This window comes from Balaenoptera musculus, chromosome 2 (assembly GCF_009873245.2).
Source record: "Balaenoptera musculus isolate JJ_BM4_2016_0621 chromosome 2, mBalMus1.pri.v3, whole genome shotgun sequence".
NCBI classification, from domain to species: Eukaryota; Metazoa; Chordata; class Mammalia; order Artiodactyla; family Balaenopteridae; genus Balaenoptera; species Balaenoptera musculus.
This window is the reverse complement of record NC_045786.1, coordinates 112,451,228-112,476,045: the sequence shown is the minus strand read 5'-3', so window position 1 is coordinate 112,476,045 and position 24,818 is coordinate 112,451,228. Positions and strand designations below refer to the sequence as shown.

The following is a 24,818-nucleotide window of genomic DNA, read 5'->3' as shown; positions in this document are numbered from 1 at the left end:
GAAAGCTTGTCCCTCGAACCGGAAGAGCCAAAGGACTTCCGGGGTCACGTGGTGCACAAGTGCCAAAGGGCCAAGATGAAATAAAAGCGCGGGCTCCCTTCTGCGCCTTTAAAATACGACGTGGTGAAGCTGGAAAGCTGCCTTAAGGAGGCTCCCTCTCCGTTTCTTTCACGTCTGCTCTCCCTGCTGTTAGCGTGATCGCCGTATTCTCCGCGGTGGTTACGGTGATCGATTTGGCCGGGTTAGCCGACTTCCGCCCGCGTCCAAGATGGCGATTAAGCGGCCTTCATAACCTTTACGGGGCTGGGCAGTGTTGACGCGGGAGCTGGCAGGGGGTGGAGCGGTTAGTAAACAGCAAATGCGGGAACTGCTGGGCCGGAGTCAGCCATGGACTGGAAAGAAATTCTTCGCCGGCGGATAGCGACGCCCAACAACGGTCCAAACAGTGAGTTTGGGAGGGGCCGCCCGCAGAGAGAGCCAGGCCCTAAACCGCGGGAGGTGGGGGGAGGATGGATGGGGAGGAGGAGCAGCACCTGGGAGCCGTGCCTTTCGCTTCGGTAAAACCTCTCCTGACAAAAGAGGCTGACTGGGATGTGGTTTAGGGATCCAGAGAGTTTTGACCCACACTTCCCTGGGAAGGGATTTGCGGGAATGAAAAGCTACCTTAGCCACGCACTTGCATGGTCCTGACCTAGACTTGTGGGGGATAATTGAGAGTCCTGGCGCCATCAACCCTTTGATCCTACCAGAACCTACCATTACCCCAACCGCCTTTTTATTGTCACACTTTTCACTTCCCTCCTTATCCATTTTAGACTTAATAATCCATTTTTCCTTATCTCTTTCCCTCTACTTCACGTTTGTTAATCAACCTGGTTAAAACTGTCTTTACTATTTCACAACTGCATCCAGGACAGCTGAAAGTGGTTAGAGAAAAACGGAACCTTGGTGAATTTCCTCACTTTTAATTCATGTCCACTAACCTAAAGTAGGTGTTTCAGTCATTCATTTACACTTCTTCCGCGTTTCCCTAGACATTCACTCTCCCACACTCTAAAGCAGTTCCTTCTCATCTCCCAAACCTCCAATCCTCCAGTAGGTCCTATCTACTCCTTACCTTTAGCTGATGAACTAGTATATATATTTGAGAAAGTAGAAGCAATCAAAGAAGAATCTCACCTGTTCCCATTTACCATTTCTGTCAGCGCCCCCCACTCCCCACCCCCTACAGGCGACCGTGCACTCTGCCTTCACTGTTAAAATGGTGAACTGGCCAACAGTCCCTGTACTCCAACGCTAGATCGCGTTTCTTTCTTTTATTCACTGACTTCACTCTGGCCTTATCCTCTCCTTTATGCACCATCAGATTTTCTTTCTCTACTGGTTCATTTTCATCAGCTCTGACAAACATGCTGTAATATCCCCCATCATTTAAAAAAAAAATCATTTGATCTCACATCCCCCTCCAGCTTTTGCTACATTTCTCTGCACCCCTTATAGGAAAACTTCTAAGAAAATTGACCTGTACTTGTGCTTTCTCCTCCCCTTCACTCCTAAACCCACTCCATCGCATGTCTGTTATCTGGATAACCTAGGCTATAGCAGTAAACAGAAATCCTTGTCCTTGTAGAACTTACAATTTGGTGTTGGCAGAGATGATAAAATAGTAAGTAAATCATATAGGTTGTACTTCTGTTGAAGGCTATTTCTTTCATCAGTGTGCTAGATCCCATTTTTGCCTCCTCAAGGGTGTACTCCTACAGTCATCCTCTCTCTCCTGCATCATGAGATTTTCTTTCTCATTCACTCCCATCAGCATATGAACATGGTGGTATTTCTCCCACCTTAGAGAAACTTTCTTAACTTCCACCTGTAGCTATGCCTCGTTATAGCAACACTTGTTAAAAGAGTTGTTGGTTGAATCTGTCCTTGTCTCTGATTCCTGCTTGTCATGATCGTCAGTGATCTCCACATTGTTCCAGTGCTCAGTTGTCCTTATTTTACTTGACCAGCCAGCAGCCCCTGCCAGGAATATAGTAGTTCACTCACTCCTCCTACACATACTTTCTTCTCTTGGTTTCTGGGAGACACACTCTCTTAGTTTTCCTACTACCTCACCAGTCATCCCTTCTCAGTCTTTGCTTTTTCTTCCTCTTCTTCCCAAGAACTTAACATTTGAGGGCCCAAGGCTGAGGCCTTGGCCAGCGTCTATTCTCTGTCTACACTCACCTTCTTACGATTTTAAATGATGTCTATTTTCTAATGTCTCCTAAATGTATACCTCTAGCCTGGACCTCATCCCAAATTCCAGGTTCATATATCTATCAATAATTGTCTACCTGACATGGCCACTTGGATCTAATAGATATGTTAATCTTGTCTGAAATTGAACTCCCGCTCTCCTTCCTAACTTGCTCACTCATAGTTTTCCCCATCTTAGTTGCCAGCAATCGCGTCTACTCAGGTCAAAACCTTTGGAGACATCTTTGACTGCTCTCTTTCTCCAATACCCACATCCAGTGTGTCAGCAAATCCTGGGACTAAAAAGAAAATATATCCAGAATAAATTTACTCCTAACCACCTCCATTGCAGCCACCCTGGCCCACACCACCGCCATCTGTCACCTGGATTACTGCATTAGCCTTTTAATTCCTTCTGGTGGCTCTCTCCCTCATCAGAATGAAAGCCAAGGTCTTTCCAAAGGCCTAGTGGCCTGCCCGCCCCCCCCATTATCTGGTGTCCCTCATCTCCTGCTATTCCCTCTGGCTCATTCTGCTGTAACTGCACTGGACACCTCCCTCTTCCCTGCACACACCAGGGACACTCCCATTTTCGTGCGTTGGCACTGGCTGTTTCTTCTTCCTGGAATGCAGTTCCCCCTGGATATCTGGATAGGCAGCTTCCTCACCTTCAATTTTTTTTTTTTTTTTTTTTTTTGGTCAATTTTATCTCAGTGAGAGAGTCAGTATCCCTGACACTGTTGAAAGCTGCATGTGTGTATGCACTCATCCACTCACACATATACTTGTGTATCCCTAGAATAGTTGAATGATGTAATGAAAGTGACTCTTGGGATTTGGGCTCAGGTGATTGGATGATAGTGGTACCACTTACTGAGATGGAAATATGGAATTCGAAGAAGAGTAGTAAGGTGAGGGATAGAGAAAGTTATTCTGGGTATGTTGGAGCATGAGAATGAAAATATTTTGTTTTGAATGCGTGAGTTTAGTGTTCAAGAGCAGTGTCTGGGTTAGTGACATAGGTTTGGGGCTTAGAGGTTAAACTATGAAAGTTGAAATGATAGAGGAAGAGGATTAAGAAAAAAGAAGAGGGGACTTCCCTGGTGGTGCAGTGGTTAAGAATCTGCCTGCCAATGCGGGGGACACGGGTTCGATCCCTGGTCCGGGAAGATCCCACATGCCGCGGAGCAACTAAGCCCGTGCGCCACAACTACTGAGCCTGTGCTCTAGAGCCCGCGAGCCACAACTACTGAGCCCACGTGCCACAACTACTGAAGCCCGCACGCCTAGAGCCCATACTCCACAACAAGAGAAGCCACCACAATGAGAAGCCCGCGCACCACAACGAAGAGTAGCCCCCGCTCGCCGCAACTAGAGAAAGCCCGTGCAGCAACGAAGACCCAACATGGCCAAAAATAAATAAATTTATTTTTTAAAAAATAATAATAATAAATAAAATTAAAAAGTGGATATATGTATATATATAACTGATTCACATTGCTATACAGCAGAAACTAACACAACATTGTAAATCAACTGTACTCCAATAAAAATTGGAATAAATAAAGACAGACAAGTAGATCAGTTAAATAAAAAAAGAAAAAGAAAAAAGAAGAAATAGCCAGAAAATAGGAGAATCAACAGAGTGTGGTCTCATAAAAGCCACAAAAAGTTTAGACTCATTGACAGTATCAAATTTAACAGAGAAATCAAGGACAGGTGTGTCCATTAAACTAAACAATTAGGTCACATGTTGCCCTGGCAGTCTCCGTAGAGTGGCAGGATTGCATAAAGAGATAGTGAGAGGTGAGAAAGTAGAGATCGCCAACACAGGCCTTTCATTTGAGAAAGTGGATGAGGAAGAAGGAATTATGTGTGGCAACAGGTAGAAAGGAAGGAGTTTTGGGGAGGAGATGGGAGAATGAGGGGTTAGCCTTGGGTGAGAGAAGAGCTACGTCTTCCCCTGAAACTGGCAGGAAGAAAGTAAGATGCAGATTTGATACCTTCCTGTCCTCCCACTCAGATGTTTGTGGGTATCCATGCCCAGTAGACTCAGTTGTTGGTGAACTGGGTGGGATTCTCATCTGTTGAGGGTGAACACAGGGGGCTTGAGGAATGTAGTGAAAGTCTGGAGCAGTCAGTCACCAAGAGGACATCAAGCGCAAATAAAATATGTATTGGTGGTTTGGGGAGGCTGAGTTATTAGTAACTGTGAAATAAATTTGTGGGACCAAATATTTGCATAATTTGGCAGTTTTCTCCAGCACCGTTGAGCATTAGTAAACAGATTGTAAAATTGGTCCAAGGTTAAAAATCAACAAGGCAGATATGGCAGAAATGCAGGCAGGAGTTTCGGGAACAACTACACGCATGTTGAGAAGGAAGTGAGACCAGGAAGAGGAAAAACTTTTGAGAAAACAGATCACAGAATTGAAGATCTCAATGAGGCTGAGGTGCAGTGAGGTTTTGGTAACCATAAGCTTGTTTTCTATGTCTGAGTTTATGTTTTGTAAATAAGTTCATTTGTATCTTTTTTTTTAATATTCCACATATAAGTGATATCATATGATATTTGTCTGACTTCACTTAGTTTGATAATCTCTAGGTCCATCCATATTGCTGCAAATGGCATTATTTCATTCTTATGATGGATTAATATTCCATTGTATATATATACCACATTTTCTTTATCAATTCATCTGTTGATGGACGTCTAGGTTGCTTCCATGTCTTGGCTATTGTTAATAGTGCTCCAATAGTGAACATTGGGGTGCATGTATCTTTTCAAATTATAGTTTTCTCCATATATATATGCCCAGGAATGGGATTATAGGATCATATGGTAACTCTATTTTTAGTCTTTTAAGGAACCTCAATACTGTTCTCTATAGTGGCTGTATCAATTTAAATTCCCACCAACAGTGCAAGAGGGTTCCCTTTTCTCCACACCCTCTCCAGCATTTATTATTTGTAGGCTTTTTGATGATGGCTATTCTGACTGGAGTGAGGTGATACCTCATTGTAGTTTTGATTTGTATTTCTCTAATAATTAGCAATATTGAGCATCTTTTCATGTGCCTGTTGGCCATCTGTATGTCTTCTTTGGAGAAATGTCTATTTAGATCTTCTGCTCATTTTTTGATTGGAATGTTTGGTTTTGTTGGGTTTTTTTGGGGTTTTTTTTGGTATTGAGTTGTATGAACTGTTTGTATATTTTGGAAGTTAATCCCTTGTTGGTCTCATTCTTTGCAAATATATTCTCCCATTGTGTAGGTTGTCTTTTCATTTTGTTTATGGTTTCCTTTGCTGTACAAAAGCTTTTAAGTTTAATTAGGTCCCTTTTGTTTTTATTTCCATTACTCTAGGAGATGAATCCAAAAAGATATTGCTGCGATTTATGTCAGAGTGTTCTATGTTTTCTTCTAGTAGTTTTATAGTATGTGGTCTTACATTTAGGTCTTTAATCCATTTTGAGTTTATTTTTGAATATGGTGTTAGAGAATGTTCTAATTTCATTCTTTTACATGTAGCTGTCCAGGTTTCCCAGCACCACTCATGGAAGAGACTGTCTTTTCTCCATTGTATATTCTTGCTTCCTTTGTCATAGATTTATTGACCATAGGTGCATGGGTTTATTTCTGGGCTTTCTATCCTGTTCCATTGATCTGTATGTCTGTTTTTGTGCCAGTGCAGTGAGGTTTTGAATAACAACCAGAGGAGAGAAAATTTTTGAGAGTATATTAGAGTTTAAGATTTCAGAACAGGAGCAGGTAAGATCTGTGGTCTTGCTGAATGAACAGAGTACAGTAGAGGTGAACGCCTTCAGAGTTGAGGGGGCACCTTCACCCACATAAATGTTTATTCTTCCTTAATGATTGCAGGTGAAGAAAGCTGTGCACCAGTCTCATGGTTCATGATGGAAGAATGGCTAAATGAGATGGCCATCTGCCAGCAGCAAGCGGGTTGGGTAATAGCACCCTGAGGTGTGAGCTTCAGATGGAAGGCGTCTGCTGTAGGTAGAGGAACAGTGACTATGACACTGAAACTCGATGAGGTCAAGGGCTGTGCCTATTTTCTCGCTGCTCTAACCCCAATGTCTAGTGCAGTGCTCTGTTTGGAGTAGGTGCTCAGTGAGAACTTTTGATTGAATGAATTAGAACATGTCAGGTCTATAAGAGAGGCAATGACTTGAGAAAGAGACAAGTATAGTGATAAAAATAAGTGGAGGGAGCATCTGAGAACTGGTTGAAGATGTAGAGGAGGCTGTTTCAGTTGAAGATAGTGATTCTTGGTATTTCAAGAAAGTTAATATAGATGCTTAGTGTCTAAGTACAATTGTGAAGGCCTTTTTTGTACTGTAATTACACCATAGTGTATAGATGTCTTGAAAAAAACATTGTTTGATTTTAAAAGTGCTTTCCCCTCCTTAACGTGTTTTGTTACCAGAAAAAAAAAGTGAACAAGAATTAAAAGATGAAGAAATGGATTTATTTACCAAGTATTACTCAGAATGGAAAGGAGGTAGAAAAAACACAAATGAATTCTATAAGACCATTCCCCGGTTTTATTATAGGGTAAGTGGTATCTAAGCAAATGTCTTGCAGAGTTTGTAAATGAAATGTAATTTTTCAAATGGGATTAAAAGTCTTATATTTTATAAATAAACAAATTGATTATATTTTAAATTTTGTATATTTATTGTTTCATTCTAGTTGACCTTATTATTTTTGACCTGATTAAATCTTGGTTTTTCATATAAGTAGGTATAAGAACACAAAGTTGTTATTTGCCACTTTTTTTGAACTGTAGGCTTTTTCCTTCCTCCTAATTTTTATTATGGATGTTAGTAGTAGGTATTCTTTTGGATTATGTTGCCAGGCTTTCTATAAGACTTAGATTTACTTGGCTAATCACAATTTTTAACTTTGTCTTTTACTCATAAGGTGTAAAATGTTTTGCTCAAGGCTAAACTGAAAAATAGATTGAGAGTGGAAAACTTTAAGAGTTATACTTAATTATGTGTTTCCTTGTGCCAAAATGGTAAAGAAGGCTTTGAGGAGGGTTATAGATAAAACAGTAAGACTTTAAGAAAGATATTTACAGCTGAAATTGAAGGCTACTGAAAAGAATAAGTCCTATTTGGTATTATGGGAAATGTAACTACTATAGAAAAGTTAACTTTGGAATTTTAGCTGAATATCTCTTAAACCTGTTACCTCCTAAACTCAATTAATTACAACATTATTTGCAAAGAAAGTAAATATTTTGTTTTGCTTGCATCAAGGAGTGAGGTAGATTATCCAGATAATTTTAACTTATTTCTTCAAGTACAAACTTTTTTGTACTTGTGTACATGTGAACCATTTTATTGGAAACTTTTTTGTAGTACTATATGTCTCCCAGCCTTTTAAGAATTATATGACTAATCCACGTTTGTCATGGAAAAGAGAAAAAACAGGTAAAGTTGATATTTTCCCATAATAACATTGCCCAGAGATGTAAATAAACATTTTTACATGAATCCTTCTACATATTTCTATATATGTGTGTGTGTGTGTGTGTGTGTGTTTAACAAAAATGGGGTCACATCATACATACTGCTGTTGCTTTTTTGCATTTCACACTTTCTTAATCAGAGGCAGTTAGACAACTGAGAATTTTTTATAGTCTGGGGGAGTGGGAAGGGGACTGCCATTTATTGAGTGTCTACGTACTTCAGAGCATTTTATATTCATTATTTCATGTAATCAGGATTGTGAAAGTGTATCTTACTAACCCAGGAACAGCCCTCAGATGCTGACATTACTCCATTCCCAGGACTCAACTTTCCTGTATTTCTAGTACCAACCGTCCCCTTGTGTTTTCTGAGGGAATCCCCTTTTCCCCCATTTCCGTCTCTTTTCTGACCTCTTCCAGATCCCAGATGGTTTCTGGTCTGCAGATGTGGATTTGTGGGATGTTCGTTCCCTTGTTTCTTCTTCCTCTACTTCTAGTCCACTGCTTTAGAGAAACCACCTGTCATCTTTGGTCACCACTTCTCTCCTTGGCTGGTTAGCTGGTTGACTAGCCACTGGAGCACAATCCCAGTCTCAGCCCCAGCCTCACCTCCTAATGCATATTCCTTCTCCATCCCTTTTGATGGGAGGGATGGCATCTTAGTTCTTAGAAATAAAAAGTGAAAACCATAGCCCCCAATTTGGACTGTGGGTTACTTAGCTACATTTAATGGGGCAAAGTTACAGAAAAGTAAGAAGAAATCCTCAAAGCAAATTGTTTGAAGTTGTTAGAATGAGTCATTTTAAAGCCCTGCTTAAGGAAATCACCACAGGAGGACGAACCTCTGCTTTGGAGGCCAACTAGTAGACATTGGCTTAATTATCTCCAAGAAGTAAGATGACCCAGTCTCAGAAAGCATATTTGGCTAAAACTGTTGCTCTTCAGCCAATCCTGATTCAGTTCTATATTAGTCTAAGGTTACAATGGGAACAGTGCTCTACAAATATAAAATGAAACTTGAACTACATTGAGAAAATAGAAAAAATGGTGGTCATAAAGTAAAATAAGAGCATGACATTCTGACACATTTAGTTTGGGGATGGTTACCCTACGTTGAACATCTGTCATAGTACTTTACTCCTAGCAGTCACTAGGAAATAGCATTAAAGTCTACTTAATTGGGAGAGGTACCTAACTACCCAGTAATGGAAATGAGATGGAGAAGAGAAAATACACTAAATCCCTGATGTCAGAAGACCTGGATTCAAATTTTGTTACTTTAGTTGCACAACTTTGGGCAAGTCATTAACATTAGGTGTGAAATTGAGGGGACAGAGGAGTACAGGGAACCAAACCAAACAACTCATAAGAAATTAAAACAGACTTGGACTCTGAAGATTTAAATCTTTAGTCTGGGACTGGCTAACTGCATATGTGTTCTTGATAAAGTCATCCATCTCTTGATTTCCTCACCTCTAAATTGAGTATGATGAAATACATCTCACAGGGCTAGTAGGATTAAATTAGAACATGTGTATTGATGCCTGATATATTGTGGGCACATACTAAATGTTGTGTTTAGTTTTTAAGTAAACCTGTACGGATCTAAATAAAGAAACTTGGGCTAGACGGTTAGCCTTTTCCAGGCAGAACTGGCCTCACTGATCACTGAATTCTCTGTGGATCTCTTTTTATTAAATGAACTTTTAAAATAAATGATGATCTGAAATTAAGCAAGATTGAGATACAAAAAGTAATTTTGAGACAGTAGCATATGTAGTTTTTTATGAGGCCAAATACATTTTACATAACCCAATAGTCTAGAATTTAAGTGTAGAAATTAACTCTACAGTGTATTTTTAGCTGCCAGCTGAAGATGAAGTCTTACTACAGAAATTAAGAGAAGAATCCAGAGCTGTCTTTCTGCAAAGGAAAAGCAGGGAACTGTTAGATAATGAAGAATTACAGGTAAGAATGGAATAAAAGTTTGCTTTGGAGGTTCGCCATTTCTTATTTGTACTACATGTGTCATGTGGGATCTTGGGGTGCCTAAATGGAGCCAGTAGTGCAGAGTGACTGAAAGCACAGGCTCTGTAGCGATGGTTCCCACCAGAATCAGCTGCAAAGCTTGTGTGTCCCAAGGATAGTGTTGTATTGTTTTTTAAAGTCCATAGGTGATTTTAATGTGCAGCCAAAGTTGAGAACCACTACTGTAGGGAGTAATATTAAGAAGACTATCATCTCCTATTATCCTTTTGATTACTCATAACATGATAAAAATAGCTAGCGTTAGACTTCCCTGGTCCAGTAGTTAAGATTCCACGCTTCCAATGCTGGGGGCGTGGGTTCGATCCCTGGACAGGGAAGTTCCACATGCCATGTGGCACGGCAAAAAAAAAAAAAAATAGCTAGCATTTATTGAGTGTTTACTAAGTTCTGAAATTTTCATATACAGTTCCTCTTTAATCTGTGTAACTATATGACGTAGACACTGTTATCCTTACTTTACAGATGAGAATTGAAACAGAAACTTTAAGTCTACTGTCCAAGATCACAGAGCAGGGCTGGGATTTAAACCCTTGCATTTTGACCCTACAGTAGTCTATCACTTTAATGGAAATAACACATTTAACTACGTTTTTAAATTTTGTTCAGTTGATTATAACATCTTAATTTCTGCAATTCTCCTAAGAACTTATGGTTTTTGCTGGACAAGCACCAGACACCACCCATGATTGGAGAGGAAGCAATGATTAATTATGAAAATTTTTTAACGGTTGGTGAAAAAGCTGGACCAAAGTGCAAGTAAGAATAATATAATTAACAAAGGAGTATGTTATGTTAAGCATTTTAAATGCCTCAAGTAAATGTTAATGAAAATTTAAGTCAATAATATGATAATTTGAGTCAGCTTTTCATTAAACTAATAAAGTTTAATAAAATTATTTACAGTCAAGAAAATTACGTTGGTATAAAGTTATTAAAAGAAATAATATAGCTTATTTACAGCATTATAGGTCCTCATTCTTAATAGAATTAAAGATGTATGGCTTAATATTTTAAGTTTTGAACTATAGTTCTCACTTTGATTTTTTTCCCACCACTTTGATTTTTAATTGTTTGAATTTATGCTGTTGTCTGCTAAATCATACAGAAGTCATTTTTATATTATATTGACAGATGATTTAATCTTTATTTCCATTCCTTAGGCAATTTTTCACAGCGAAAGTCTTTGCTAAACTCCTTCATACAGATTCTTATGGAAGAATTTCCATCATGCAGTTCTTTAATTATGTCATGAGAAAAGGTGACTTCATTTTCATTGTACTTGAACTCCTTCTATCTGGGAATCAAGTAGGTTTCCAGTCAGTGCTTTTATAGTATCCCTTCCATGTCAAACAACTCTTAGTAAATTTGAATAACAGAATTCTTGTCTTTTGACCAAGATTTGTTTTCCTATTATTATGATTCTCTCTTGGAACTTACTAGAGCTTCTACCATACATTTGGGTTCTACCATACATTTGGGTTCATTATTATAAAAAACAAACAAAACAAAAGCCTCATGTATCTTGAAGATACTAGCTAACTAGATATATCAAAAGCTGAACCAAGAGTTTTAATGGATGGTTATTTGAAATACTTTAATTCACTGGTAATTTTATTTCGCCAATATATTACAGGTTGAGTTGCCTGAGAGGTTAGTTTCAAACTCACAACTGTAGCATCATCTCAAGGAGTATTTATTAAACAAGTTGGAATTGTTATGATTCCTATAAGTTCCATAATGACCTGTCAAGTCCTGTGTGTACCATCTTTAATATTTGGTTGTGGTAATTAACCTCAGTAGAATAAAAGCTGCTTCATTAAAGGCATAATATCAGAACTCCTGTTTTGGTGGCACACCAGTATTCTCAAGGGCATCAACTTTATCGTCACTTTAGGCATGGTAGAATTGTTGATATCTGCAGTTAATTCTATGGTATATTTATTTTGTTTCAAACAATTTTTGGATTAATGAGATAAGTAATACACGTGAGAAAAATATGTTTATAGAGTCATTAAATTAGCTTGTCTCTCTAATCTATCTCCTTTTATGCATATATATATACTAAAGGATAGATCTTAATAATTATATTTCATTTTCTTGTTTATTGTCAGTTTGGCTTCATCAAACAAGAATAGGCCTCAGTTTATATGATGTTGCTGGACAAGGGTATCTTCGGGAATCTGTAAGTATTAACCTACTTTAATAAATGCTAGACACCAGAATGCTCTAGACACCAAAATGCTAAACAGTAGTTATCACTGGGTGTTGAGATTACAGATAATTCTTATTTTGTTTTTGTTTCTCTGCTTTGTTTGTTTTTACAAATAACATGTGTTACTAAAGAACTTTTTAAGTGTATATTGGTCACAAAAATTCTTTCTAAATTCTTTTTCTCCAACCTTTAAAGAAAAAAAAGCCTTTTAAAGGAGAAGAAAAGAATGTAATGTTTTAACTGGATTAAAAATCATTGAAGAAACAGTGAAAAACTTTTGGTTATTCATGAGTGTTATCAGTGTATGACTGTTTTAAAATGTAAGGGGCAGTAGTTTTTCCTTTTTTAGGAAATACAAGAAAAATAATGTGACTGTAGTCCCACCTGCAGGTTTGGGTTGTAAGGTCAGTTACCAAGAGGCTATTTATTTCCCATTAGGCACTAATGTAGTTATCAACAGGTTATCAACAGAGAATTATGTTATAGCCTCATGATCCAAATCACTATTCTTCTTGTAAGTGTGGGTATCTCAGTTATATGGGGACTTCCCTGGTGGTCCAGTGGTTAAGACTCCGAGCTTCCAAGGCAGGGGGCCCAGGTTCGATCCCTGGTCGGGGAACTAAGATCCCACATGCTGCACAGCGTGGCAAGCAAGCAAATAAATAAATAAGTAAATCAATCAATCTATCTATCTTTTCAGCTCAGGCTTTTTTTCCCAAATATATACGAAGGGGAAAGGGAGTTATGCATAAATATGAACCAGGTTAATTAATCACTTAAATAAATATTCAGATATAAAACTTAAAAGAGATGTAAATTCCCTGTTATAGTTTATGTTTCCTGTTATAATTTGTTGCACTCTGTTTTAACCAGATTCCTATAGATAGAATCTGTTAGCTCATACTGGATATTTACACTTAAAAACCTTTCTAGGGCCACACTATAATTCTTGTCCTTTAAGGTTCAGATCAGCTTGACAGTAAAAGGTTCTTGCTTCTATCCATCTATCTCTAGCAAGGAAGATGTATTAAACACTGGTTGATACTTACTCAGGTCAGATATTGGAGTACTTCTATAGCTCTGAGAATTCTTGTCAGCCATTAGTTGGTTTACAAAACAAACTTTTCTTGGCTCTTCCCATGAATGGAAACAAAAATTGAAAGAGGAATGGGAGGAGGAGAGAGAAAAGCAACAGAATATCTCTGTAGTTGTGTTTAAAAGGGAGTAATGTTCCCTTCTCTCAATGAAAGAAAACATTTCTCTCAAAGAAAAGAAATAACTCTCCTAACCTTGGCACTTTGCCTTTTGAAACCAGATTTTGTGTCTTCCTTATTTAAAAGACAGTAATTTCCAGAGCCAACATCTGTAATTTGAGTAGTATAGGCAAACTCTCATTCACTTATTAAATCTTATTAAATAAGCGATTACCAAACACTTATTTGTGCCAGGTACATTGCTAAGCCTTACTCTTATGGTGCTTTTTTCCTAGCAGAGTGGGGAGGCAGACACTAAATTATCAGCAACATGATTTCAAAAAGTGACAAGTTCTAAGGAGAAAATAGGGTACTAGGAAAGTGTATGACTGGGGTTGGGGAACTATTTTAGATAAGATGGAAGAGGTGCCTCTTTGAGATAGTGATTGAGTTTTAGCCATGAAGGATGAGAAAGAAGCCAGCCTTATGAAAACGTAATACAGAGAGAACAGCAAGTTCAGTGTCCCCAAGGCACAGTTAAACCTGACCTGTTCTAGGAGCAGAAGGAAGCCAGTGTGGCTGGAGCATATGAGCGAGGGTTAGAGTGACAGGAGGTGAAGTTGGAGAAGTAGGCAGGGCCACATATTGGGTTGTTAGACTATGATAAAGAGTTTGGATTTTATATTGAGACTAATGGGGAGCCATCAGAATTTTTAAGCTGAATCTGTCAGGATATGGTTTACATTTTATTTTATTTATTTATTTTTTGGCCATGTGGCTTGTGGGATCTCAGTTCCCCAACCAGGGATTGAACCCTGGCCACGGCAGTGAAATTCCGGGCTCCTAACCACTAGACCACCAGTGAACTCCCTGGTTTACATTTTAAAAAATCACTGGATGTGTGGAGAATGAATTCTAAGGAGCCTAGAGTCAAAGAAGGAATAATTAGGAAATTACTGTGGTTGTCCAGGTGAGAGATGATAGTGGCCCAGACCAGGGTGATGTCTGTAGAAGCCAGTAATAGATTAATTCAGTATATATTTTGGACACACACACCCCAACAATGACAAAAATTTGTTGCTAGATTAGATTTTGGGGGTAAGGGGTGGGGGCCTTGGTGAAGAAAAGGTAGGAACCAAGTTTAACTTTTTTACTTTGAATAAATGGTGGAATAGGGGAAAATGGGTGAGGACCAGGGTTGGGGATAATTAGAGTCCAATTTTGGACACACCATGTTTGAGATGCCATCTGTTCTACAACTTAAATTATAAAGTGTCTCAAATGAACTAGAAACATTATACTTTACAATGGACAAAGCAAAAGTAATGAAATTATTAAAATAAATATAAGAAACCATGAGAGGCTTTTAAATATATAATCTTGGAATAGGGAAAGCCTTTCTAAGTATGACAAAGCTCAGAAGTCTAAAAAGCAATGAGTTCAGCTAAATTTTTAAAAATCTGAGAACAAAGACCATCATAAACAAAGTTAAAAGAAAACAACAAGCCAAGAAAAATATCTGAAACTCAGTCACAAATGAATTTATTTCATCATTCATATAGTTTTAATACTGAATAATTTTTAGGACTGAAATTATATTCCAGTATCTCATGAAGAAACAAGATCAGACATTTAACCCTTTAAAGTTTTATTTTGTTTTGTTCTTTCAGGATTTAGAAAACTACATATTGGAACTTATCCCTACTTTGCCACAATTAGATGGGCTGGAAAAATCTTTTTACTCCTTTTATGTTTGTACAGCAGTTAGGAAGTTCTTCTTCTTTTTAGACCCTCTAAGAACAGGTAAAAGAAAATCTTATCTAACTTAGATATTATGAGATTATCATTACTTCTAAATCTCAATAACTAGAGAAAAGTCTTTAAAATGTTATTTATTTTCCTAACATGTTATTGCCATTAATATATAAATCTTTTGATATGTAGATCTTTTGATTTACTTGTGCCAACCATAATCAGCTGTGTGACAGTGGGAATATCACCTAACCTTTTACAATGTTTTCATCTCTAAAATAAAGTATATTCTTTCCAGTTCTAAGAAGCCAGGTATTCTGATATAATTTGCTATCCCTGATAGGTAATATACTGGAGCATTATTCTTTTTGATCAAAAATATGAATTGGGAGATAGGAGGACCATTTAGCCATGATGTGTTTTTCTCATTTTCAAGTTAACTATCCTATATGAGGATCAGATTTGTAAATTTTGCCTCATTAACAGTACATTTATCAACTATTCTAACCTGCTAGGCTTAAATACATGTGTCTGGGACAGAGGCCCAAATCAAAGCCCCTGATACTCCTTCTGTCCTTGAAAATGCAGCTGTGAGTCCATCACAGAACGGGGTAGCTGTCAGTTTTTTTAAACGCCTCCATTATAGGCACACACACATCTTTTTCCTTGGAAATTTACGCAATAATAATAGCCAACAGTTTTGACTGTTTATTATGTACTAAGTACTGTGCTAAGCATTTTACATAGATTCTTTCATTTTCTTCTCATAACTCCATTAGGAAGGTATTATTACCCACATTTTATGTGTGAAGCAACTAAGACTTAGAAGGATTGCATGTCTAGAAGTGGCATTTAAATCCCATCTCTCTACTCTTAACCACGCTTCTATATTGCTTTCTATTCCAGAACCTGCAAAGGAAAACTGAAACAGTCTCTTTATTTGACTACTGACAGTATCATATCCATTACCACAAAAAAATTAACACAACTTTTTTTGGAATCTGGTATCAATGTAATTTTGGAATTTCTCGATTGGATGTATACAGTTGGGGGTATATAGGTAGACATACCTATATGAGATTTTATTAAATATTCCCTGCAGATTTCCCTTTTCACAGAAATGCATAGTAAGGACTTTGGAGCATGAGAGCTAGGAAAGTTTAAAATATCAGTTGTGCGATTGCTTTTCTAAAATAATACCTTTATAAAATTGAGTTGCTGTTGTTTTTAAAATTAAGTAATTGTGTTTATGTTCTTTAAAGGGAAGATAAAAATACAAGATATTTTAGCATGCAGCTTCCTAGATGATTTATTGGAGGTAAATATGTTTTTAAACTACTTAATTATATCACTTCACAGTTGCTATCTTCTAATTATGTCTCTATGCTCATATAGTTAAGGGATGAGGAACTGTCCAAGGAGAGTCAAGAAACAAATTGGTTTTCTGCTCCTTCTGCCCTACGGGTGTATGGTATGTTCCTATCATAATGCTATAATTTGAATTATCCGCTCCTCAGTTAATGTTTCATTAACTGGTGTTCAAAGGACAGTTTTATACATAGCCTAATTTACCTTAAGATCAAAGTATTCTAATTTTCTTAAGAGCTTATATTCTAGATTATTAAATTTTACTTGTTTAAATACCTGCGTTTTATAATTTTGTGACTCTTATTTAAGTTAGTACATTTCTAACACTTTAACATAAAGAATGTAGTTTGATTTTTTTATTGTTGACTCAGGAACATTATTATGAACATCACCTGTGATCTTGCATTGTGATAAAATGCTACTCTCAGGGTCCACAGAGGGGTGTGTTTTAGGGCCTAGTTTACTTTTTTTCTTGAATTTCATTAGTCTGTTACATTGTCCTTTTGGGTGGTCTTCTGACTCATTTTGGCAACCTTGACCTCTGCTTTCAAGGGCCAGCCTTTCAGTGCTTTATGTTGGTTGACCCCTACCTCCATCTAATTTAGAATCCTAGGAAAGTTATAAAAGGTTGCAAAAAAAAAAAAAAGGTTGCAAACTGAAAACGAATAATGATGTAAATGAAATAGCCTAAAGGCATGACCTTTATGATGAGTTTTCTTTGACTGGTTCTGGCTTAACAGTTGTTCTGATAGAGATTGCAGGGATGGCAGATGTCTACCATGACTGTAACATAATTAGTTTAAAAATCAAAATATTAACCAATAAAAATAACTTTTTGTTAGTGTTTATTCTTTTGTCTTTTAGTTAGAATTTTATTTTGGTCCTAAGTGTCCTTTTATCATCTTTCTTCCCAAGGCCAGTATCTGAATCTTGATAAGGACCACAATGGCATGCTCAGTAAGGAAGAACTCTCCCGCTATGGAACGGCAACCATGACCAATGTCTTCTTAGACCGTGTTTTCCAGGAGTGTCTCACTTATGATGGAGAAATGGTAGTAGTTTCAATCTCTAAGTTTTAAAAATTTAGGCTCCCACAATTTCCAAAAGCCTTTTTTTTAAATTGAAATATAGTTGACTTACAATGTTATATTAGTTTCATGTATACAACATAGTGATTCACTGTCTTTATAGATTACATACCAAAGTTATTGTAAAATATTGACTATATTGCCTGTGCAGAGATTTCATTCTTTTTTATGGCTGAGTAGTATGCCATTGTACATGTATACCATATCATCTTTATCCATTCATCTCTCGATGGACACTCAGGTTGCTTCCGTATCTTGGCTAATGTAAATAATGCTGCTGTGAACATTGGGGTGCATGTATGTTTTCAAATTAGTGTTTCCATTTTCTTCAGATAAATATCCAGGAATGGAATTGCTGGATCATATAGTAGTTATATTTTTAATTTTTTGAGGAACCTCCATAATGTTTTCCATAGTGGCTGCACCAGTTTGCATTCCCACCAGCAGTGCATGAGGGTTCCCTTTTCTGCATATCCTTGCCAATACTTGTTAGTTACCTTTTTAATGGTAGCCATTCTGACAGGTATGAGGTAATATCTCATTGTGGTTTTGATTTGCATTTCCCTGATGATCAGTGATGTTGAGCATCTTTTCATCTGCCTGTTGGCCATCTGATGTCTTCTTCAGAAGAATGACTCTTCAGGTCCTCTGTCCATTTTCTTAATCACAGAAGCCTTTTTCTTGATATGATACAGCATTATTTTCATATCAGTGTATAACAGTATCTTAAGAAGAAGTGTGAACTGATCAAATTATTTGAGATTCAGAGCCTTTGATCTTAAGGTAAATTTGCTTAAAAACATTACTTCCCTCATGGACTCAGGGCAAACAGAAAATTTTAATATTTTTGTTCATTTCATTGTCGGTGCACCTACTGTAGAGGAGTGTGGACTAGTAAAAAAAAAAAATCTGAAAAACAGGCAAATCCTATTGACTATTTTCATATAGATGGTTCATTCATTAAATTACCAGGTCAGATATAGTACCACATATGCCATGATTTAAATCTAAGAATCAGGTTGTGTTACTCTAAGTAGCTAAAGATTTACCTTAGTAGCTAAAGATTTACTAACATGCACCTGTCCTTTTATCACAACAATGCAAAATACTTGAGAAGAAAATTCTAAATAGCATTTTTAAATCACCATTCTTGCTATTAAAAATATGTGTTAAGGATCTGATAACTTTTCCAAACCAATGATGTTTAAGAAATGGTCATATTGTCAGAAGAGAATCAGGGTTTTAGGTTTTATCATTTAGCTTTAATAGCAGTTTTCTAAATAACACCATTGCTAGCCAACTGCGAAGGGAAAGGGAGAAAGGCGCAAAAACTCTGCTTCATGACTCCCACAGCTGCCTACGGTTAACAGTGAGGAGCTTGGAGTATGCTAATAACCTGGTGAATAAAGAAAATCAGAAGCTACAGTTAGGCATGGAGTTTAGACCATGATGAGGCTGCATCTCTAGCTCTTTATACTACAATTTATGCAGAAAAGAATTCTTAATCTTAGCCTAAGAAAATCCTTTCCAAGATTATAAACTTTTCCAAGTGAGAATCTCCCAAGTACTTTACTTTTTTTAAACATGCAAAAAAAGTAATCTGTGACTATCCCTTTTTCGTAGAGAAAGCTTTCTGTTCTTTTCATGTCTTTTCAGCCTTCATTTGTACTCTCTTGCCCCCTTTTTGGATGAGAACAGTGTCAGATCACTGTAGGATATCTGGCACTCTTTTCTTTTTTTTAATAAATTTATTTATTTTTGGCTGTGTTGGGTCCTCGTTGCTGCACGCAGGCTTTCTCTGGTTGCGGCGAGCGGGGGCTACTCTTCGTTGCGGTGCGTGGGCTTCTCGTTGTGATAGCTTCTCTTGTCGCGGAGCATGGGCTCTAGGCGCGTGGGCTTCAGCAGTTGTGGCTTGCGGGCTTAGTTGCTCCACAGCATGTGGGATCTTCCCAGACCAGGGCTCGAACCCGTGTCCCCTGCATTGGCAGGCAGATTCTTAACCACTGCGCCACCAGGGAAGCCACTCTGGTACTCTTAAGATGACTTTTTGGAAATCATCTGAATTAAAATTTTAAAACTATTTCAGAATGACCACACCAAAATGAAAATACAAATTTAGTGGCAACATGCAAAGGTTAGTCACTGTCCTGTCCATTTCAAAAGCCTAATGAATGAAAATTATGGTTTAACACAGCAAATCTCTCATAAGAAAATGAGCTGTGCCCCCTCAAACTGTCCTGTACAGATTAACTGCTATGTAGAATTCCTAGAAACCAACATTAAGTATACATTAAGTATGGATTTCTCGTTTCATATTTTAAAAAAATTTGCCATCTTTGATTACAAACATCTTCAAATCATCAGTCACTTGAAAAGTTAATTACAAATAACGCCTCTAATGAATGTCATTTTCTTTTCTATAGGACTATAAGACCTACCTGGATTTTGTTCTTGCATTAGAAAACCGAAAAGAACCTGCAGCTCTGCAATATATTTTCAAATTGCTTGACATTGAGAACAAAGGATATCTGAATGTCTTTTCCCTTAATTATTTCTTTAGGGTAAGTCTCATTTGTGTAAATGTGTCTTTGTTATACAGTTTGGTTTAAATTACCTACCCAATGACAATTTTATCTAACTTGGGATGTTTAAATTTAACAAAAGCATTTACCTAACAGATTTCAGAAGGATATCAAGTCAGGTTTTAGTTTTGTTTTTTTCTATTTTTAAAAACATAAATGGGCTAAATCAGTACTGATTTGATTAGTCGTAGATAGTCAGTGGAGATACAGACATACCTGAGAAATTGTATGCTCTTGGTGATTAAAAACTAGTATGTAAAATCCTACAGAAACTTTAATTATACAGTACAGAAAAGGTAACTCCTTTCCAGGAGTTTTGCACATCTGGTACCTGTAGATTCTTTTAATTGCTATGCTGTAAAAAATATAAATTTAAAAATTGGCTAGAATTGTGGGCTGCATTTCAGTGTGAAACAGATTTTCTGAAATACTTATTCTGTGCCGTAGGTGGTCTCAGAGAATAGCATGATGAGCTCTGAAGTGGAATTTGATTGTATTTTACCTGATAAGCATTCAGCTGCAGCAGGTGTAAATGTAGGAATGTCTTCCCTTTTAAGATAAATCCGAACACACCATTGTAAAGCAGTTATACTCCAATAAAGGTGTTAAAAAAAGAAAAAAAAAAGATAAATCATTCCTCAGTTTGAACGGTGACTTTTCTGCTTGATGGAAAGGTTTTGTACAGTAGTGTTCCATTCCATTGCCACATTTCTATAGCTAGTTTTCAGAAGACCATCTGATTTTTATATGGTTAAGATCGATAGTAAGAAGAAATTTTTTTTAAACAATAAAAATGACATTTTCACATCTTTGTCATAAGAAGTTTTCCCCCAGAGGCTTTTTCTTTTCCACTTAAAAAATGTTTGATACTTTTAAAATAACTTTATCTGATTTCTGAGTTTCAGAGTATATATTTCATAATTTCATGTTAAATTCCCTGAAAGGCTTTCTATTATGATTTTCTAGGTAGTAATGACTGCAGATTATTATAAGGATAAATTACAATCCCAGTATTAGGATGCATTTTTAAAAAATTGAGTGCTACGTGGGCTTATATCAGTGGCTCATCTGAGAATATAATACCACCCATCATAGGGATGCCCCCCACTTTAGGCAGACCTGTTAAAAGAAAATTCAGTTTTAGGAAAACAAAGTAAATATATCTTTTGGAATAAATACACAATCCCTTTTCATAAAGATTTTTTATAGTATCCTCTACTCTTTGAAAATTAAATTTTATTTATTAAATACATTGAAAATATTTCATACCTTTATTTTATCAAAGTTTATTTAGGCTTGGTTGTATGGGCCAAGGTAAAAAGTTACTGGTGCTGAGCCCTGCGGTCCTGGACTGTTCTTAGAGCCTTTGTACATCAGTATCCCAGTGATAAAAGCTGGGCCCAGATGGTGCACTGTAGATCATTCCATCCAGGTCTCCTGCTCTAGTAGCTTCGAGTGTACTCAGATTCTCATCTGCTGCAAAGAGATGCCCTGTGCACATTCTGGTATCAGTGGCACTACAGAGTAGGCACTTGGAACATATTGATTATTTTCCACGAATTTTAAGCTTCACATTTTCCAGTGAATGACTCCCACCTAAAACATTTGTTAGTTCAACTGGATCACAGTAGTTTCTCAGTCAGTATTTTTTTGTTAAAGTTCATAAAAGAGAAGAGTTTGAGGGAGGTTTACCTCCATTTTTTCTGTCAAGTAGAAGAGAAGGTGTAGGGTGGGAGGGGAGGTGGTGGATTGGGTGCCTTAAAGAATGGTGAAGGTATGAACAGCGTTCCTGGAAAATGGGAGAAGCAGGTCATAACAGAATTGCTAGGCCTGTTAAAGGCCCATCTGGGGGTGGAGACCATTCCTATGCAATAGTAATCTGTACTCTTGTATACTTTCTTTATGAAGTTCTCCATAGCTAAGGTGTAGGTCTAGAAAGGTTGATGGTTACACTGATCCAGTGTTTAGGTTTTGCTCAACAGATGTGAAGCAAGGTCAAGGAATTTGAGAATATTGGCAAGAGTGGTTAAAACGATGAGGCCTATGGTCTGATAGGATAGGAAATGGAACTGGAAAGGGACCATGGGACAGGACAGGGAATGTTGCGTATTTTGTTTTTTATTTAAAGATTTATTTCTACTAAATACAGGCCATACAAGAACTAATGAAAATCCATGGACAGGATCCTGTTTCATTTCAAGACGTCAAGGTTACTTTTTTTCTTTAATTTACATAACACCACATAATCATTTGCATTAAATGAGGTTTTTACCTGAAAGCAACTTATGAAATACTGAACCAAATGAAGTATTTGCTGTTATTTGTTCTGAATTAATATTTAAGTCATTAGAAACTGAGAACATACTTGGACTAATGATTTGTGCAGTATAAGATTTTAGCATTGTCAGTCTCATGTTCTCATTGGAAGCATTCATTCATTTTGATTGAAAACTAAGAGAATCAGTACAGCCTGTATCCTTTGGTAGTCTATTCCACTGTAAACTGAATTTGGGGGAGCTATTTAGGTTCAGGCACGTTTTTAGTCTGCTACTTCAAAGGGCTTGTTTGCTTTGGTATTTAAGGAGATATCAATCTTACAGTATGAAAACTACCACTATTTGAAATACATGCTGCTACTTAGCATTTTAGTAATCAGACTTTTACCAGCTATGAAACACTTTGAGTATCCAGTATTGGTTCAGGTGAAGTAATGTAATAAAATAACCCATCCAGTTTTAACCAAGTATAATGAGATAAAGGGCTATTTTGGTTTAATATAAGTGAGACAAATTTGAAACTATGCAACTGGCAACTTAAGAACTAGTAATTTTAAACTGCCACCAACCTGGAAAGGGAAGTTTCACATACACACAAGATTAAAAGTTCATGCATTTTGTTCACCTGAATTGTTCTAACCTTTAAAAATGCAATTTGCCTCTTTAAATGCTATTAAATACTGAGTGATTTTACTACAGATTAGAAAACATGTACTAATTCCCTGTAAGTAATCTTATAGTACACTTCATAATATAGAAGAGGTTCTTCCATATATTCCAGTCATTTTTAGCACAATTTAGTGTCACTGTGGATGACTAGTTCTTTAATACCGAGCTCCCCCCACCCATTCCAGGTCCAGAGTAAAAGGTTGACATCATTATTGGAAATGAAGCTTTGTCACTGTCTTGGCTCTAAAGCATTTAAGTTTTTACTTTGAGCCAAGTTTGCACTTAAATCAAGGCCTTGCTTTACCACCAGTTAGAAGACAACAGAAAAATATAAGCAGTTAGTTAACATATATTCAAAGAACACTGCATTAGTTTTGCTGCTAATTAGCTATGCAGCTTAAACTCTGAGCTTCAGTTTCTCTATAAGACACATACAGGCATACCTTGTTTCATTGCATTTCTTATAAATTGAAGGTTTGTGGCAACCCTAGTCAAGCAAGTCTATCGGTGCCATCTTCCAACAGCATTTGTTCACTTGGTGTCTGTGTCACATTTTGGTAATTCTCACAATATTCTATTATTATTATTATTACATTTGTTATATGGTGATCTGTGATCTTCGGTGTTACTACTGCAAAAAGATTACAACTCGTTGAAGGCTCAGATGGTGGTTAGCATTTTTTTAGCAATAAAGTATTTTTTAATTAAGGTATGTATATTTTATTAGACATTGCACACTTAACAGACTACAGTATAGTGTAAATATAACTTTTATATGCACTGGGAAACCAAAAATTTCACATGACTAGCTTTATTTCAATATTCACTTTATGGTGGTGGTCTGGAACTGAACTCACAATATCTCCAAGGGTATGCCTGTACCTAAGGAATCTTCCAAAAAAATTTTGTGCATATAGAGAAGAGGTGGATTCCCTGTTAAATGAAAAACAAAAAACTGGAACAAAATATTTTACATAAGCTCAAGTGCCAGCCCTGAATTTTAGATCACTGTATGATAGAAATTAAGTGAATCAGGTATCAGATTTCACTGTATTTTTTTCCTCTCTTGCAGGATGAAATCTTTGACATGGTAAAACCAAAGGATCCTTTGAAAATCTCTCTTCAGGATTTAATCAACAGTAATCAAGGAGACACAGTCACCACCATTCTAATTGATCTGAATGGCTTCTGGACGTACGAGAATAGAGAAGCCCTTGTTGCAAATGATAATGAAAACTCTGCAGACCTTGATGATACATGATCTCTCAAAGACTAGACTGTATTCATTAAAATAAGCTTGAATGCTGCATGTAAAACCTTTGAAGCAGAATCCTTAGACATGGTCTAAATAAAACACTTCATATGTCTATAGAACACAGCAAATGTTCTGGTTATTGGAATTTTGGTTGTAGTGGTCTGGAAGAAATGGGACCAAATTAGGAGTCAGTAAATTCTGGTTTCACTTAGCTCAAATATGGCAAGTGTGATCTGGTGAAGGTAGGAGTACACTTTAAATCTGTATAATCTTTCTTTAAAAATAAAGGAAGTTTTAATGGAATAGTTCTGACATTAGTCACTAAGAATTTGAATACTTGAAAGATAGTTTAAATTATATCATTTAACCTTGAATATTCTAAAGTATTATGTATATCAAAGATTATAGACTTCCCCATTCATCAGAGTAGGGCCATTTCATTTCTGGGAAGTATTTGGACATGATGTTTATTTTAATAGAATGTTTCAATAAAAAGTATTCAAGTTAGTATTTTACTTTAATTAAAATCATTGTTATAAAAAAAAATTTGTCTACCTGTATTAACCATCACCAGGGTTACATTTTACAAAACTTAACTCCATTTTGTTAAGGACTTTTGTTAGAGAATTTGTTAACT

The 24,818-nt window shown here is 36.8% G+C and overlaps 1 protein-coding gene across 3 annotated transcripts; it reads left to right on the top strand.

The window, feature by feature from the left end:
* The first annotated feature begins 10 nt into the window (after positions 1-10).
* On the top strand, positions 11-24,455 carry PPP2R3C (protein phosphatase 2 regulatory subunit B''gamma). Of its 3 annotated transcripts, XM_036842873.1 has the most exons (13): positions 36-445; positions 6,688-6,815; positions 9,601-9,705; positions 10,430-10,542; positions 10,947-11,044; positions 11,898-11,968; positions 14,862-14,994; positions 16,206-16,261; positions 16,339-16,414; positions 17,227-17,363; positions 19,823-19,960; positions 22,131-22,190; positions 23,999-24,455. In XM_036842873.1, the coding sequence occupies exons 1-13, from the start codon at positions 388-390 to the stop codon at positions 24,185-24,187; spliced, it is 1,362 nt and encodes a 453-aa protein (XP_036698768.1). In that variant the 5' UTR covers positions 36-387; the 3' UTR covers positions 24,188-24,455. The 3 variants fall into 3 exon arrangements, with proteins under 3 accessions (XP_036698769.1, XP_036698768.1, XP_036698770.1); XM_036842874.1 differs by lacking the exons at positions 22,131-22,190; positions 23,999-24,455 and adding an exon at positions 20,429-20,751 and having other exon boundaries at positions 11-445; XM_036842875.1 differs by lacking the exon at positions 6,688-6,815 and having other exon boundaries at positions 48-445.
* Positions 24,456-24,818: the final 363 nt, after the last annotated feature.